At 40.8% G+C, this 20,163-nt stretch overlaps 1 protein-coding gene across 1 annotated transcript in view; it reads left to right on the top strand.

Annotated features, from left to right (window-relative positions):
• The window catches only part of LOC126109825 (synaptic vesicle glycoprotein 2A-like), a 181,810-nt gene that overhangs the window by 110,244 nt on the left and 51,403 nt on the right, over positions 1-20,163 (top strand). Inside the window, exons 5-7 of the mRNA XM_049914881.1 lie at positions 304-425; positions 2,265-2,506; positions 10,250-10,419. Coding sequence (XP_049770838.1) covers positions 304-425; positions 2,265-2,506; positions 10,250-10,419 — 534 coding nt within the window. The remainder of the gene's footprint in view (positions 1-303; positions 426-2,264; positions 2,507-10,249; positions 10,420-20,163) is intronic.

Here is a 20,163-nt window from a genome sequence, read left to right as displayed (position 1 = left end):
AGGCGAACAATCATACGGCATGCGCGACTAACAATCATACGGCACTGCGGAGAGACTTTTTGGAACACCCCGTACTTCAGCCGATGACTCCACAATAACAGCCCATGTCCTCCTTTCCAAGAAATCCTCCAGTCAAAAAGTTTGTTCGATCCTACTTTCAATATTGAATGTTAATGTGGCACCGATTCGAATGGTTTTTGGTGCTCAAGAAATATTGCATCTACCTGACTGCCATTATGCATCGCTTTCAGGTTATTGTGCGGGAGAAGTGCTAGTTTGATCTTTTGTTTTCTCACTATACAGCATCTGCGGGCCCTCTGCTGTGACGTACGCCTACCTCGGGGAGTTCCACGGTGAGAAGACGCGCACTCAGAGCATGGTCTACGTCTGCGTCTTCATCGCCGTTGCCAGCGTCGCACAGCCGGGTAAGTCGAGTTCCAGTCCGGGCAACCAGTTCCACCACACTAGGTGTGCCACTGCCACAACAGGCACCTACATAAATGTTAAGAACTACTGTGGCACAATCATCTTTTCTGTGTTGTAGCTCTTCTTTTCAGTGTTTCCTAAGAAAAGTACAGAGAGATAAATTCTGCTGTATTTAAGACACCATTTGACTTTTTTAATCCACATGTTTCAGCCCTTTCTCATCTATCTTCAGTGTGTTTGATTTATTGTTCTTCCTGAAAATTATCGTCTTTTTATGGTTTCTGTTATACCACTAGAGCTGTTTGTACCTCTTTCTGTGTATTCATACAAAGTGTTTAAAAGCGTGTCACATATTCACACAGGAGATAGTATTGGTAAAACCTAGCAGAAAACAACCTATAGTGATCTGTCAAGAAACGAATAGCAGTTGAGATATGGGCAGATTTAATTGTGATGAGTCGTATGTAGTATTCAGCAGTGTGGCCTGGATTCGCTAGTCATGGTGCACTAGACATGTTTGCAGATACAAATCCTTGAACTGTCATGGAGGTGAGGCATCAGGATCAGTACTAATGTATGGGCAGGATTTGTTGGGGTCAGCCGGCCGGAGTGGCCAATCGGTTCTAGGTGCTTCAGTCTGGAAGCACGGAACCGCTACGGTCGCAGGTTCGAATCCTGCCTCGGGCATGGATGTGTGTGATGTCCTTAGGTTAGTTAGGTTTAAGTAGTTCTAAGTTCTAGGGGACTGATGACCTCAGCAGATAAGTCCCATAGTGCTCAGAGCCATTTCTTGTTGGGGTCACACTCCTAGGGCCATACACATTACCAAACAATTAGCATGTCCTATATCCGCTCCCAGTAGCTGAGTGGTCAGTGTGACAGAATGTCAATCCTTAGGGCCCGGGTTGGATTCCTGGCTGGGTCGGAGATTTTCTCCACTCAGGGACTGGGTGTTGTGTTGTCCTAATCATCATTATTTCATCCCCATTGACGCGCAAGTCACTGAAGTGGTGACAAATCGAAAGACTTGCACGCGGCGAATGGTCTAGCCGATGAGAGACCCTCATCACAAGACATTAACACGTCCTATGTAGCACCCAATCATTTGCAGTGAATTCTGAGCACTATGGGAGAACATTACCCTTGCAGAAATGAGACAGATTGTGGTTTATGTATGACTAGTCACTACTTCATTTTCTAACGATCATGTGACAGCACCTTGCTGTAATGTTTCACGGGTGATGTATTGGTCAAGGTGGTCCGGTAGTGTGGCTTCCTTGTTCATTGGACCTGAATCCATTGGGTTTTTGGCTACAGGGATATTGTCAGTGTGCAGATGTTACAGGAGTGTGCGTTCTCTGTACCAGACATTTGGGATGAGAGGACACATTGGTCTGTTTTTGAACAGGTATTGGTTTGCAGACAATTAATTATGGAAAGATGCTTCTAGCTTTGACCAATACTACTTCCTATCCTATAGGAGTATATCACACGTACGTGTGTGTGTGTGTGTGTGTGTGTGTGTGTGTGTGTGTGTGTGTGTGTGCTAAAAATCAGTAAATAGTACAAAATTTGTACCAACTGCATTAGGCAAACACTATTATCCCCAGCTAAGTAATTATAACTATAAACAAAATGTCATCAGCAGCACGACCGACAAAATATAAATCTGATATGTCGATAAAGTTGGAAGTCCTGTCTCTGCAGTCCAAAAACACGAAAGCATTGAACACTGAGTCACATATACTGTGGAGTGGCTTGCAGAGAAATAGTACGAATACACTATGTACACCAAGATGATGTTTTGACTTGACGGAACGCCTCCAATGTTCTCGCAGCATTGGCGTGGGTGGTGATCCCACAGCCGTGGGACGTGGCGCTGGGGGCTATGCGGCTGCACTCATGGCGCGTCTTCCTGCTGCTGGGGGCGGCGTTGAGTGCCATCACCTTTGCACTGCTCAGGCTGTTCATGCCGGAGAGCCCCAAGTTCCTGCTGGTTGCCGGCCGGAGGGACGAGGCACTCGACGTGCTCCGCCACATGTTCGCCACCAACAATGGCGTACCACCGGACAAGTTCCCCGTGAGTACACGCAATGCTTATTCCACTTCCCGTGCCAGTTGTGCCCTTCGTAGTCTGTTACAATTTCAGTTGTCATTTGATAGTGACTGCCCTGACAATTTCTTAAGATACACACGTTGATGAGGCATAGTGCTTCAATGCTGTTGCTGTTGCCAATATAGCTCACAGCGGAATGATTCCGCTGATCTGCGTGACCTTGATTACATAACAGAGCTGATAACGGACTTAGCCACTGTGAGGGCCAGTGCGGGGTGCTATCCTGCCAATGCAGCACTATGTTTTCGATTTTTTTTCAAACTGTTGCATCCTTGAGGCCCCGTTCACCAGATGTACGTCTAGCGATTGGTGGCTAACGCTACAGATCACACTTTATTAATAATTATAGTACAGCGTTACATCACCTGTTACAGTTACTTTCTCAGCAAGTACACAAAGTCCTTTCATCCAAACATGTATTTTCTCATCTTTACTAACTATACAACAGGAGCGGGTACGCAATCTAGACCGAGCGAGGTGGCGCAGTGGTTAGACACTGGACTCGCATTCAGGAGGACGACAGTTCAATCCCGCGTCCGGCCGTCCTGATTTAGGTTTTCCGTGATTTCCCTAAATCGCTCCAGGCAAATGCCGGAATGGTTCCTTTCAAAGGGCACGGCCGACTTCCTTCCCAGTCCTTCCCTAATCCGATGAGACCAATGACCTAGCTGTCTGGTCTCCTTCCCCAAAACCAACCTATGCAATCTAGACCTAGTTATGTATATAGTAATATGCCCTTTACATTGTATACCCGCTCCTGTCGTAAAGTTAGTAATGATGAGAAAATACATGTTTGGATGAAAGGACTTGGTGTACTTGCTGAGGCCGTGCGGTTCTAGGCGCTACAGTCTGGAGCCGAGCGACCGCTACGGTCGCAGGTTCGAATCCTGCCTCGGGCATGGATGTGTGTGCTGTCCTTAGGTTAGTTAGGTTTAATTAGTTCTAAGTTCTAGGCAACTGATGACCTCAGAAGTTAAGTCACATAGTGCTCAGAGCCATTTGAACCATTTTGTACTTGCTGAGAATGTAACTGTAACTGGTGATGTAACGCTGTAATATAAGTATTAATAAAGTGTGATCTGTAGCATCAGCCGCCAATCGCTAGACGTACATCTAGTGAACGGGGGCTCAAGGATGCAACAGTTTGACAAAAAATCAAAAACATAATGCCACATTGGCCGCTGAGTGCCTGCGAGGCTGCACGATGCAACCCGCCTGGGCCGGCAAGCACGCGGGTACGCATGCTGCTAAAGAGACTACAGCACATGTACGGGATTGCACACCCATGCCGGCCCTCGCAGCAGCTCAGTCCATTATCAGCGCTGTTATGTAATCAAGGTCATGCGCTCAGTATAAAAGCGGCCAATGCAGACCATCAGAATCATTCCACTGTGAGATACGAGGGCCGTTCAGAAAGTAACCTCCGGTTGATTTAAAAAAATACACCAAGTTAAATAAAAATATTTTAATATATACATCTTACAACTACATCTTTGCACTATTTTTCTACATAGTCTCCATAGCGATTGAGGCACTTATCGTATCTCTTCACAAGCTTTGAAATTCCTTCTGCATAAAAATCACCCGCTTGTGCCTGGAGCCAGCCTGTGACTGCATCTTTGAGCTCTTCGTCGTCACCAAACCGCTGTGACCCGAGCCATTTCTTCAAATGCATGAAGAGGTGATAATCACTTGGCACCAGGTCTGGGCTGTAAGGTGGATGGTTGATAACGTCCCACTTGAAGGACTCAAGAAGGGCCGTTGTTCTGTGAGCAGAGTGAGGACGGACGTTATCGTGCAAAAAAACGATACCGGAAGTCAGCATACCACGGCGTTTGTTCTGTATAGCCCGTCGTAACTTTTTTATTGTTTCACAGTACACGTCTTGATTAATGGTCGTACGACGTTCCATGAATTCAACCAACAACACCCCTTTGGCATCCCAAAACACCGTTGCTATCAGTTTTCTGGCAGAAAAATCTTGCGAGGCTTTTCTCGGTTTGGTAGGCGAATTTGAATGTGTCCACATCTTTGATTGTTCTTTTGTCTCAGGGTTCACGTACTTAATCCAGGTTTCGTCACCGGTCACGATTCTGTTTAACAATGGTTCTCCTTCGTCCTCATAACGTGACAGAAAGTCTAATGCAGAGGCCATTCTTTGAGTTTTGTGGTGGTCGGTAAGAATTTTGGGCACCCATCGTGCACAGAACTTACGGTAACCCAATCTTGCTGTCACTATCTCGTACAAGAGAGTCTTAGAAATCTGTGGAAAACCAGTAGACAACTCCGACATTGAGAAACGTCGATTTTCACGAACTTTTGCATCAACTGTCTGAACGAGTTCGTCAGTCACCAATGATGGTCTACCACTCCTCTCTTCATCATGAACATTTTCTCGTCCACTTTTAAATAAACGTACCCATTCACGGACAACTCCTTCACTCATAACTCTTGGTCCGTACACGGCACAAAGCTCACGATGAATAGCTGCTGCAGAATATCCTTTGGCTGTAAAAAACCTTATGACAGCACGCACTTCACATTTGGCGGGGTTTTCTATTGCAGCACACATTTCAAACTGCCACAAAAACTAAACTAGCGCAGGTACGACGTTCACTCGACCACGGCTTGATGCCGACTGACCTGTTGAGTGCGTAAACGCACAGATGGCGTCGCTACTCCCCCCACAACCCGCACTGTGACCGATCGGAGGTTACTTTCTGAACCGCCCTCGTATATCGGCAACAGTATTAAAGCACTATGCCTCGTCAACGTGTGTATCGTCAACGACGCCATCGCATGCCAGTCTACAAGCATATGTTTAGCCTTGAGAATAAACTTGGCGCAAATGGAACTGCACAAAGTGTCATATTGAATGGACCGATTTTTTTTCGTGGATGTCAAGTTAATTTCAGAATTTCAGTCTTGATGTTGCCACAAGGAGTACTGGAAGTGGACGGTTCACTCTTTCTATTGTCCGATGTGAGAATGCCTCCTGCTACACAAAACACTGTGCCTGTCATTACTCAAATATGAAATTTTTCTGGAAGACAAAATGAGCCAGTCGAAAGAAAAGAAAACATAGATTTGCTCTTAATTAAACAAAGGAAAACAGTTTGACATTCTTTGACACATTATAGAGGTCAGTACCAATTGCCAATTCTATTGAAATTTGTTCTGTTGGGTCCGTGCATGCATTTGTAGCATTTTTCCATAAGTTTACAGCAGATACACATATTTAGTCATAAATAATATATTCTCCTTCACTATTTACAACACTATGTCAACACTGAGTAACTTTTCAATTCCACAACTGTAGATACCACTTGGCTTTAAGGCAAAGAATTTGTCAAACCATAATTGGAGTGCATTTTCCTCCAGAAAGGGAGTTTTTAAAGGCTGTTTCATACAACAAGATCAGGTGAGTAAGGTGAGTTTGGAGTGACTTCCCAATCCAGCTCCTGTTTAGGGTTTTTTGTCAGTCTAGCAGAATGCGAGTGGCATTATCATGGAGTAGTATTACTTCACGCAGTTTTCATGATCGTTGTTCTTAGATTGTGTCTGCAAGACATTTCAGTTGTTGACAATAAATGTCAGAAACAATTTGTAGTACACCACACTGTCGCTGATGCACCAGATGCGTAACATTATCTTTGTCCAGTAAGTTGTTGCTTTGTTTGGGATCAACGATTCCTTTCTGTTACTTTCATTAGCATAAAGACATGATTTCTCATCACCACAAATGGTACAGGATGGGAATGGTCGGTGTTGTTCACAAGCCAGTTGATAATGAGCAAGCAGAGATGCACATATAATCACTTATGCTGGTTTTTGTAGTTTCACCTTAGGGTGTACAGTAACCATACACCCAATTTTTGAAGATTCCCCATTGCATGCAAATGTTGCATGATGGTGGAATGATCAGAATTCATCACATTTACTGTTTCTTGAGTAGAATGACATTCATCATTGTGGATTAATGCGTTCAAACAATCTTCATCAAACCCCTAAGGTCTTTCTGAATGTGCAGAGACACTAATGTCAAAATGATCCCCCTTAAAATGACAAAACAATTTTTTTGCTGTTCTCTGTCCATTGGTGTTATCCCCGTACACAGCACATATGTTTCTGGCTGCTCCAACTAGGGTCACTGCTCTGTTGAACTCAAGCAGAAGAATATGTCAGGAATGTCTTGATTTTTCCTTCTTAGCCCTCCATTTTCCATCATCCATATCTCCACTATCTATCTCCAGGTGACAGATTGACAATATGTAAACTCAAATAGCAACAGTGAACAACAAATAAAAAATGACAATAAATAAACAAACCCATAGCAACCACAATACTATCACACAAAAAGAAAAAAGAAATGCTACTAACTTATGCACCAATCTAACACAAATAGTTTTCCTCACAGGATGCCAGTTCCTTTGGTATGGAATTATTGTTTTAGTTATTGTATTTTGCTGTTTTTCAAATAACAAGGCAATTTGAGTAACTTTTAAAAATAGCTTCTTTTCCCCTAAAATTTAAGATTATCAGTGCATACCATTCACTTCCTTGTCTGTGTAAAGGTGGTTTCTGGCATCAATACCTACTGTGATGAATTTGGATGAAATAAGAAAGGTTTCAATGTTGGTGTATCAATTCATTATTAGTTAAAATATACCCCTCACTTGCATTAGAAATGGCCCAGTCACTCTAATCCAAGATGTAAGCAGAATGATGATATATGAACTGCTCAAACAATCGTGTATTAACAGTAGAGGACGAATTTACTACAGAGCTTATTATCTTTCTTTGAACCACCTGTACTCCAATAAATGTCAGTATAATTTCCCAAGTACACAAAACTGAGAACTGGACTCGGTTATACATTTCACCGACAGACACCCTCACTAATATTTAACAGGTCTACTGTCAAGTGGATTAGAAAATCCCATCCAAAACTAGAATGTGGTCAGAACCATCTGAAAATTAACTGGAATACAAAGATATTCCATCTGTAGATCAGTCCCTTACCAACCTTATACAATGAAGCGCCAAAGAAACTGGTATAGGCATGCATATTCAAATACAGAGATGTGTAAACAGACAGAATACAGTGCTGTGGTTGGCAATGCCCATATAAGACAAAAAGTGTATGGTGCAGTTGTTAGATTGGTTACTGCTGCTATAATGGCAGGTTATCAAGATTTAAGTGAGTTTGAACACGGTGTTATAGTCGGCGCATGAGCTATGGGACTCAGCATCTCCGAGGTAGCGATGAAGTGAGGATTTTCCCATATGTCCATTTCATGAGTGTACTATGAAAACAAGAATCTGGTAAAACATCAAATTCCCAACATCGCTGCTGTTGGAATAAGATCCTGCAAGAATGGGACCAACGACAACTGAAGAGACTCATTCAGTGTGACAGAAGTGCAACCCTTCTGCAAATTGCTGCAGATTTCAATGTTGAGCCATCAACAAGTGCCAGTGTGTGAACCATTCAACAAAACATCATCGAAGGCCGACTGGTGTATCCTTGAATACTGCATGACACAAAGCTTTATGTCTTGCCAACATTGGACTATTGATAACTGGAAACATGTTGCCTGGGCAGACGAATCTTGTTTCAAATTGTATCAAACAGATGGACATGTTTGGGTTTAGAGATAACCTCGTGAATCCATGATACTTGCATGTCAGCAGGGGACTGTTCAACCTGGTGGAGGCTCTGTAATGATGTGGGATGTGTGCAGTTGGAGTGATATGAGACCCCTGATATGTCGAGATATAACTCTGACAGGTAACACATACATAAGCATCCTGTCTGATCACCAGCAACCATTCATGTCCATTGTGCATTCTGACAGACTTGGGCAATTTCAGGACGGCAATTTGATGCCCCACACTTCCAGAACTGCTACAGAGTGGCTCCAGGAACACTCTACTGACTTTAAACACTTTTGCTGAGACATGAATATTATTGAGCATATATGGGATGCCTTGTAATGTGCTATTCAGAAGATATCTCCACCCTCTTGTACTCTTATGGATTTGTGGACAGCCATGCATAATTCAGGTTGTCAGTTCCTTCTGGCACTATGTCAGACATTAGTCAAGTCAGTGCCACGTTGTGTTGTGGCACTTCTGCATTTTTGGCAGGGGCCCTACAAGATATTTGACAGGTGTATCAGCTTCCTTGGCTCTGCAGTGTTTACACAATCAATCTACCAGGTAACTGTAATCATCTGACTACATACTGGGTAGGTAAGTGGAATCATATGACAAGGTGGAGAGCAGATAATTCAAATCATACGACAACTTGGAGAATAGGTAATTGTAATCATGCAGCTTCATGAAGGGCATGTAACTGGAAGCATACAACATGAACAGTGGGTAACCATTTTTGTATGATAAGGTACAGGGAAGAGAACTGGAATTATATGACAAAGTGTATGGTAGGGAACTACACACATCAAAAAAAGTTTTGCATCAGCCCAGTTCCCAGAACTCCTGAAGATAGACCTTGACTGTGGATATTTTATCACAGACACAGTCCCTTTGACTGTTCAGAGATGTCACTAAACATGTCCACAGATGTAAACAATAATGCATGAGCAGTGCCTATTAGACAGAGTGGGCCCGACAGCCGATCAGTTCCAGTCGTTCCATCTGTAAAGAGGTACACGTCTCGTGTTGTCTGCAGGTCAGCCATGCCTAAGTGGTCAATACCACGGTTTGATCGTGTCCACATTGTTACTTTGTGCCAGGAAGGGCTCTCAACAAGGGAAGTGTCCAGGTGTCTCGGAGTTAACCAAAACAATGTTGTTTGGATATGGAGGAGATACAGAGAGACAGGAACTGTCAATGACATGCCTTGCTCAGACCACCCAAGAGCTACTACTGCAGTGGATGACTGCTATCTATGGATTATCACTTAGAGGAAAGCTGACAGCAAATCCACCATGTTGAATAATGCTTTTCGTGCAGCCAGAGGATGTTGTGTTAAGACTCAAACTGTGTGCAATAGGCTGCATGATGCACAACTTCGCTCCTGAAGTCCATGGTGAGAGCCATCTTTGCAACCATGACACCATGCAGTGTGGTACAGATGGGTGCAACAACATGCTGAATGGACCGCTCAGGATGTTCTCCAGACTTGAACCCTGTTGAACATGCCCAGGATGGATCGAAAAGGGCTGTTTATTGACAATGTGACCCACCAACCACTCTGAGGGATCTACGCCAAATAGCCGTTGAGGAGTGGGACAACCTGGGCCAACAGTGGCCTGATGAACTTGGGGATGGTATGCTGCAACGAATACAGACATGCATCAGTGCAAGAGGACATGGTACTGGGTATTAGAGGTACTGGTGTGTACAGCAATCTGGACCACCACCTCTGAAGGTATCACTGTATGGTGGTACGATTTGCAATGTGTAGCATTCATGAGCAACAAGAAGGATAGAAATGATGTTTATGTTGATCTCTATTGCAATTTTCTGTACAGTTTCCTGAACTCTTGGAACTGAGATGATGCAAAACTTTTTGTGATATGTGTAGAACCATATGGGAATGGGAAGGGAAACTATATGAGAAGATAGACAGGAAATTGGAACCTTATGTGAAAATGAGTGCAAGTAATTGTAATTATTTGATGGGGTGGAGGGAAAGGAACAAGCAGTTGACAGAAGAACCACCACCTTCCCTTTGCACAGGTTACAGCCCTCCAGAGGGACTCGCAGTCACTGTCATCAGTGGGCGTCGACACCAAGTCCCCAGCGGCCATCGCTCGCCACATGTGGAGGCAGACTGCCCCACTGTTCAGACCGCCCTACCTGCTGTACACACTGCTCGCCTGTCTTCTGCAGTTTGGCCTCTACGCCAGGTACGTACTAACTGCAGGTGCTTGGAGGCTACTCTGTTAAGCTCCCAGTGTCTAAATGACGTCATTTTCTACTTTTGACTGTAACAGTTTTCATTGTCTATTGTAGTTTAGGTTTGTGTGCCACTGTCAAGCATATACAAATGTATAGCACCAACCACCAAGAAAAACATGGTAGGAGAAAAACAGTATGTACAACAAATTTACAGTCTGCTAACATTCATGTATTTAAAGGAGTGGTTGCCAAATTATGGCACAGAAACAGATTAATAATGATAATAATAATAAATCATAATGATAATAATAATAATAATAATAATTATTATTATTATTAATAATATTATATTATACTGGAACAGAACCATTATAACAGATAAAACAACACCACATAACAAACCTGACATCATACTCACCAATAAAAAGAAGAAATTAACACAACTAATTGAAATATCCATACCCAATACAACAAATATACAAAAGAAAACAGGAGAAAAAATTGAAAAATACATCCAACTGGCTGAGGAAGTCAAGGACATGTGGCATTAGGATAAAGTTAACATTATACCGATTATACTATCAACTACAGGAGTCATACCACACAATATCCACCAGTACATCAACGCAATACAGCTACATCCAAACGTATATATACAACTACAGAAATTTGTAATTATTGATACGTGTTCAATCACCTGAAAGTTCCTAAATACAATGTAACATATACCATACAGTTAAAAGGAAGTCACGCTTGATGAAGGTACGCGTCACTTTCCATTTTTAACCAGACCTAAGGTCTGAGAAAAATAGAAGTAATAATAATCCGGTATGTTCTGCCAGTTGTAAAAGGCAACAAAAAGAACAAACCACTAATAGGGCTAACCCCCATTTTAGTGTGATTACTTGGTTCAGGACAGAACTAAAGAAGCCTCAGACAAGCGCCCTCATGGTCAGGGACAACGCTTGAACACTATGCCCACCCACAATGGTAATGACACTGCTAGCCAACTGGAAAATGATTTAAATCCAAATAGAGGTGTTTTGCAGGATATGCTTCCTGCAACCACCCTAGAAGGAAAACAAAGACAGAGGATGAGATGGTCAGATGAAGTTAACTGACACCTCACGTTCTGTTATTACCAAGCAACAAACCTAGGAACCAACACAACTGGATACAGATCACAAGTATACGCAACACTTATTACCAGATACCCAGAATTAAAATTTTTAACAGAACAACAACTAGCTGATCAGATCCGTGTAATAATAAAAAATAACAGGATACCCCAGTCAGAATTAGAAACATCAAACAACAAGTACAACAAATACTGGAACAAAATAATGTGCAATCAGAAGAAGAAGAAAATACAGTAATGGACTCAAACATCCCAGAGCAAACAAACAAAGAACAACACACATCAATTAAACAATCAGAGGAAAACGAAATCTTAAGACAGCCACCAGAACAAGCACAAATAGAACACAAAGTGACACACATGTTCGATATGGAAGAGAAATTTCAGCTGACATATATAGAATACAAAGACACAAATACAGACATTAGACCATTCTTGCATAGACCGCCAAATAACCCACAAGTCGAAACAACAATAAAAACTATCAACACAATCATACACAACAAAATAAAAGAAAACACAACTATGGAAGAGTTACAACTACTGGTTTATATAGGAGCACTCACTACACTAAATATACATACTAGGCAGAGATCAGAACCAACCAACACACAGAAGAAACCCACAAAACCAGCATGGCAACACAGGCTACAGATCAGAATAGAAAAACTGAGAAAAGACATCTGACAGCTAACACAATTTATAAGAAATGAAACGTCAGAAAAAAAACGAAAAAAGTTAGGTAAAATCTCATAACAAGAAGTGATAGAGCAATTAGATGAAAAGAAGCAGAAATTACAAGCATTGGCCAAATGACTTAGAAGATACAAAAAAAGTGAAAATAGAAGGAAGCAAAACCAAACATTCAACACAAAACGAAAGAAATTTTACCAGACAATAGATAACACACACACTAAAATAGACAATCCACCAAACATAACAGACATGGAACACTTCTGGAGCAACATATGGTCAAACTCGGTACAACATAACAGACACACATGGTGGATACAAGCAGAAACAGACACATACAAGATGATACCACAAATGCCTGAAGTGATAATTTTGCAACATGAGGTCACCCGAGCAATTAATTCTACGCACAATTGGAAAGCCCCTGGAAATGATAAAATAGCAAATTTCTGGCTAAAGAAGTTCACCTCAACACATTCACATCTAACTAAATTATTTAACAGTTACATTGCAGACCCATACACAGTCCCTGATACACTTACACATGGAATAACTTATCTGAAACCTAAAGATCAAGCAGACACAGCAAACCCAGCTAAATATCGCCCCATAACATGCCTACCAACAATATACAAAATATTAACTTCAGTCATTACACAGAAATTAATGACACATACAACACAGAACAAAATTATAAATGAAGAACAAAAAGGCCGTTGCAGAGGAGCACGAGGATGTAAAGAGCAACTGATAATAGATGCAGAGGTGACATATCAAGCTAAAACTAAACAAAGGTTGCTACACTATGCATACATTGACTACCGAAAAGCTTTTGATAGTGTATCCCACTCATGGTTACTACAAATATTGGAAATATACAAAGTAGATACTAAATTGATACAGTTCCTAAACACAGTAATGAAAAATTGGAAAACCACACTTAATATACAAACAAATTCAAATAATATCACATCACAGCCAATACAGATTAAGCATGCAGTATACCAAGGAGACTCATTAAGTCCTTTCTGGTTCTGCCTTGCTCTGAACCCACTATCCAACATGCGAAATAATACAAATTGTGGATACAATATTACTGGAACATACTCACACAAAATCACACATTTGCTATACATGGATGACCTAAAACTACTGGCAGCAACAAATCAACAACTCAACCAATTACTAAAGATAACAGAAGTATTCAGCATTGATATAAATATGGCTTTTGGAACAGACAAATGTAACAAAAATAGCATAGTCAAGGGAAAACACACTAAATAAGAAGATTACATATTGGATAACCACATCGACTGCATAGAAGCGATGGAAAAAACAGGTGCCTGTAAATATCTAGGATACAGACAAAAAATAGGAATAGATAATACAAATATTAAAGAAGAACTAAAAGAAAAATGTAGACAAAGACTAACAAAAATGCTGAAAACAGAATTGACAGCAAGAAACAAGACAAAAGCTATAAATACCTATGCTATACCAATATTGACCTACTCATTTGGAGTAGTGAAATGGAGTAACACAGACATAGAAGCACTCAATACACTTACACGATCACAATGCCACAAATATAGAATACATCACATACATTCAGCAACAGAAAGATTCACATTAAGCAGAAAGGAAGGAGGAAGAGGATTTATTGACATAAAAAACCTACATTATGAACAGGTAGACAAATTAAGAGAATTCTTTCTAGAACGAGCAGAAACTAGCAAAATACACAAAGCAATCACTCATATAAATACATAGGCTACACTATTGCAATTTCATAACAACTTCTACAACCCTTTAGATCACATAATATCAACAGATACGAAGAAAGTAAATTGGAAAAAGAAAACACTACATGGCAAGCACCCGTATCATCTAACACAGCCACACATCGATCGACGCATCCAACACATGGCTAAGAAAAGGTAATATATACAGTGAGATGGAAGGATTCATGATTGCACTACAGGATCGAACAATAAACACCAGATATTGCAGCAAGCATATTATTAAAGATCCCAATACCACAACAGATAAATGCAGACTTTGAAAACAACAAATAGAAACAGTAGATCATATCACAAGCAGATGTACAATACTAGCAAATACAGAATACCCCAGAAGACATGACAATGTAGCAAAAATAATACATCAACAGCTTGCCTTACAACATAAACTTATAAAACAACACATTCCCACATACAAGTATGCACCACAGAATGTACTGGAGAATGATGAATACAAATTATACTGGAACAGAACCATTATAACAGATAAAACAACACCACATAACAAACCTGACATCATACTCACCAATAAAAAGAAGAAATTAACACAACTAATCGAAATATCCATACCCAATACAACAAATACACAAAAGAAAACAAGAGAAAAAACTGAAAAATACATCCAACTGGCTGAGGAAGTCAAGGACATGTGGCATCAGGATAAAGTTGACATTATACCAATTATATTATCAACTACAGGAGTCATACCACACAATATCCACCAGTACATCAATGCAATACAGCTACATCCAAACTTATATATACAACTACAGAAATCCGTAATTATTGCTACATGTTCAATCACCCGAAAGTTCCTAAATGCAATATAACATATACCGTACAGTTAAAAGGAAGTCACGCTTGATCAAGGTCCGTGTCACTTTCCATTTTTGACCAGACATAACGTCTGAGAAAAGAAAGAAAGAAAGAAAGAATAATAATAATAATAATAATAATGTCTTTGTGTATTGTGTCCTCCTTGAGAGTCTGAAAACAAACTATAGGTATGTACACCACCTGTTCAAAAGTATCTGGACAGCTATTAATGGACATTAATAAAGTGTTTGTCTACCTTTCATTATAATGGTGGCTTAAACATTGTTGTGGACACTTTCAATGTCTTTTCTGAATGTCTGTGGAGGACTGGCAGCGCATTATTCCTCAAGAGCTGAAACCAGAGGAGGTAGTGATGTTGGACACTGCAGTCTCCATCGGATGTTCCATTGGGTTCAAATTGGGACACTGCACAGGCCAGTTCATTTCAGGAATTTCACTGCCCGCAGACCATTGGCTCATAGATGCCGATTATAACTGGTTACATTGTCATGCTGATACAGATGATCATCATATCTAAACTGTTACTCTACTGCATGCAGTACATAATGCTGTAGAATGTGTTCAAATTCTTCCACTTAAGCAAAAAATGGGGACGACACCCTGACCACAATAAAAACTCCTTTACAGTAACAGCACATCCTTCTGTACATCACTGTTGACACTACAAGTGATGGAAGTATCATTCTCCAGGCACTGTACAAACTCTGTCACTTCCACCTGATTCCCACAGGGCACAGTGTAATTCATCTCCACAAATTCCTCGTTTCCAGTTATCCACTGTTCAGTGATGTCACTCTTTACGCCATCACAAATGTCACTTAGCACTCACTACAGAAATGTGCTGAAATGAGAAATGTAGACGACTTTCATAGAGAAAATCACACAAAAGATATGTATCAAAAAAGTGTTCTTTATCAGCCAAAAATCTTATTTAGTGCACTACCAAAGGAAATTAAAAATATACCAAAATTCCACATATTCAAAAAAGAATTTAAAAAAAAATGTTAATTAGCAAGAGTTTTTAGTGTCAAGGAATACTTAAATTACCGGCATTCAATAAACAGTAGCTTATTTCCTTCATCGTAATGACCCAAAATGCTCATTGAAAACTAAATTGTATTCTTCTACTATTCTAATTTAGCATATTATGAATGTTGTTACACATATAGTTTCATGTCATATGTAATAATGTTTTATTTATGGACATATAATTGTAAATATTTTCATGTCCTATTTGCTATGTAAGGCAGTGTATGACAAATCCTATATCATTTTTATAATGTTGAGATACAAGGATGCTAAGTAAATAAATAAATAGAAAAATAAATAAATGTGTAACAGAGAGTTGCCACAGCAAGAATACTTACAATAGAGTGAGCAGATGTTATGAATACATGCCCCCAGGTTCCTTGCAGGACTTACCTTGGCGAGAGGCTATAATGGTTGACTGCAAATTTTCTAGAGGTTATGGTGATGACAGACTGCTAATGGACATAAATAACTCACCAAATACAGAAGCAGTGGCTTATTTTGTGTAAGTAGATCAGTCTTTACGCTGGTGGCAGCTTCACTGTTAGAACCAATCGTTAATTCTGCAGCAGGGTGTATAGTTCGTGCAGGATATGGTGGCTGATGCACAGTGACTTGCTTTTGTCGTAAGCACTGCACGAGTTCATTTCATTTGTTTGTTCGGAAGTGGAGGCTGATCAGTGTTTTTCACCTTTCGGCCAGCCAGCAATGGTAGAATCGAGGCGCACATGCTATAGTCTTTCTCAAATGATTTTACAGAAACTATTTGGCAAAAAAATTTCATTTTTGCTTTGTTGTTAGCTTTATATGTCAAGTTCATGATGATGTGCCCATCTCTTCGTTACTGGTCATAGCTGTTATAATATTTAGGTGAAAGTAAGACACTGCACAAAATTTTGAAAAGTGTGCAATGAAAATTAGAAGTGCCTTTGATTTTGCATTTTGTGAATATTACATAATATGTTGCAGCTTATGAAATTTAGCTAACATATTGAATTTTTCTTTAGACTGGGTAGAGGTGTCTGTCTGTCACCAGTATCAATAAAATTGATCTGATGTAGCTTGCTCATTGGTGATCAAACCATGCCAATTATAAAGCCAGAGTGAAATACCCACAACATTCCTCACATTTCATAAACGGTTTCAGATGTCAAAATGAGATTTTGGTAAAGGATAGCTTGCAAAGAGGACAATATTCTACCATATTGTTATTATGTACAACTTCATTATCTCCCCTGTTATTCCAATAACTACAGACTTTTTTGGTGAAAGAGTGTAACTTTTAAGTGTCATCAATAACTGGTGAAATGAGAAATGTTGTGGGTCTTGGAACAAGACATGTAAAGACATTACATGTTTTTTTTGTACCAAGGATGTGACTTTTCATAAGCTTTACTTTTCCTTAGTTCCTCTCTTAATAGACTTAATAAACCACTGTTTCAGAATTCTCTTGCAGTTGCGTCTGCATAACATATTAGTGAGGTGTGACAGTGTAAACTCCACTGTGTTTTGGCAAATAAAGCAAATTTTGACATGGCAGCCAGAGAAATGTGTAGGTTTCATTCAAAAATTGCCACTCATGATGCTTCTCTGAAAGTTGCAGATGGTTAACAAGCCATGCAAAAATAAATTGCTGCATCGGAATTCTTTTTAGATGCTTACGAAAGCAGAGGTGACAGATCTTTTTGAATGGTAACCATGGAAGTGTGGACGTGGTGGGGCCCCACTTAATATTTACAAAAAATGTGACTGTAGGCTTCAGTTTAAAAGAGCACTTCCCCTCCAGCACTCAGCATTTCCCCTACAGTACTCTGAGTGACCCCCTACCACTGCCGCTCTCCCCACACTTCCCCATCTGACTGTGCATCTAACGGCCGCGGTTATTTTGTGCGCACTGTACGGTGGTTGGAAACTGTATGGCAACCTGGGCCAGAGTCAATACTCTCTCTCACTGAACAATATGCCCGCCCTGTCTCCTTCAATTCTTCCAGCACCTATCTCTTACTTCACAAATTTAATTTATTTGATGAACTGTTAATCCAGAAAGATATCGAGGAGAGCTCCAGAAGTTTTGAAGTGCTTCAGGGCAAAAAATCCAGAGCCTTGTGCCACAATCTTGTGGTTGAGAACTGTGTGCTGGTGATCTGTGCTCCCTTCACATCTGATGCATTTTTTTCACCCCAATCGGGTGCAGCCAACTCAGGATCAAATATCATCTCTGCACCATGCCTCTACTGAATTTTACTATGGTAGCAAGTTCCACTCCGACCACTTCTTTCCCAAAAAGTTGTTACAGAATAAAACAAAAACCAGACACATGCAAAACGCTGATGAAAAGAGCGATAATGGGCACCAGTCCTAAGCTTGGAAGCTCAGACATGACAGGTACCTCAAATTTTACCAGAGAAGGGTGCAGCAGAACTGTGTGAATTATCCTCTGAGATCAGAGAGGTACAGTAGGAGACTAGCACCTGGAAAGTAGAGATAAGAAGTAGACTCTAGCAGGGCATACAACTAGGATGGATCATAGCAGGAAAATGAGGGGAGTGACAGTGGGTTATCCAGCATTGGGGATTTTGTATTTCACAGTTATTCTTGTCCTGCAACAAGCTGTAGTATTGAGGCAAAGTTTGAGATGGTGCGGTTAGTGAGTAATAGCAGTTCCAGTCCCACAAACAGCGCAATCAGTAGGACCTTAACCTGGTGCAGGTCTGGAATTAAATACGCACGTGGTTGTGCACAGCCATTTGGATGTTACATTTTGAATCCTTCAGAATGTATCATTTGTTGATTGTTTGACAGTTTCTCTCTTTTGATATTCACTCTGGACTGATCTAGGATGCTTATGATGACCTTTTATGTTTTGGTCTCTGTTTATAGCTATCCATTGACTATATGAGCCATTGGCATTGCTACAGTGCTAACACCAGTTCCCATCAGATCACTGAAGTTAACACCATTGGGCGTGGCTAGCACTTGGATGGGTGACCATCTGGGTCTGCTGAGGGTTGCATTCAGTCCTCGTAATGCCAGTTTGGAACTACCTCATTGAAAAGTAGCAGTCCGGTCATGAAAACTGTCGGCAGCTGGGAGAGTGGTGTGCTGACCACATGCCCCTCCATATCCGCATCCAGTGACGCCTATTGGCTGACACAGTGGTTAGGCGGTACTGTTGGACATTTTCAAGCCTGTTTGCATGGAGAATTGATTGTGAGGTCAGTCAATAGTGACCACTCAGAATTGCCACGTCTTCCACCAGCAGATGGCCCAGACGACACACTGCGTTCAGGGCCACGGTGCTAGCAGGCCTATGGAAATTAACATAGCTTGCACCACATTGCTTGCTTTGTGCCACATGATTAAGGGGAGCGCCACTGGCTATGGCTGCAATGATGATGGTCTCTTAGGGCTACAAAAATAATTCTTCTGTTTGCACTTAATCTGCTCTCTGAAAACATACCAAACAGACCATATTACCTGACCTTCATTATGAACTTCATTCAGACTTTGCTTTTGGGCAGCAACTATGATCTTTGCTGCTGTACAAGATGACTTGGTTTGCTATCTGGAGTTTTCTCTTCTGTGCTTTCATACCAAACTGGACACTACGCCCACAGCAGGCAGTGATTATATAAGAAATGATGTGCCTCTCTGAGCAGTTGAGTGGTCTTCACTTTCAGTTGTTGACCCATAATGTGTGTCTGCATCATTCTTCTGCAATAAAAGAGGTCGGTTCATGAGTACTTTACCCTTGAATTAGATGGTCTGACATATTAAGCTGAAAAATTGAGCCCCTTGGGGCAAAACACTTATGAGGAAGAATGATCAAAAGTAATGGCACGCAGATTTTGTGTCCAAAGAGGAGATAATCCAAGGAACAGTCTATATAATGGAACCTATGCAGGTCAGAGAGCTCCTACTTCCCTGTCTCTTTCATTTAATACATGTGACTATACCGTATTTACTCAAATCTAAGCCGCACTTTTTTTCCGGTTTTCGTAATCCAAAAAACTGCCTGCGGCTTAGAATCGAGTGCAAAGCAAGCGGAAGTTATGAAAAATGTTGGTACGTGCCGCCACAACTAACTTCTGTCGTCGAATATATGTAGCGCTATGCAGGCATGCTTTGTACTTTGTAGGCACAAAGATAAATACTGGCGCCAAAACCTCTGCGTCAGTAAATAAATTTAAAAAGAAAAAAGTGGAAGACGAGCTTTTTTTCTCCGCCGCGAGTTTCGACCACTGCATTTTCATACA

Source organism: Schistocerca cancellata, chromosome 12, assembly GCF_023864275.1.
Source record: "Schistocerca cancellata isolate TAMUIC-IGC-003103 chromosome 12, iqSchCanc2.1, whole genome shotgun sequence".
NCBI lineage: Eukaryota > Metazoa > Arthropoda > Insecta > Orthoptera > Acrididae > Schistocerca > Schistocerca cancellata.
This window is presented reverse-complemented; position numbering and strand designations above follow the sequence as displayed.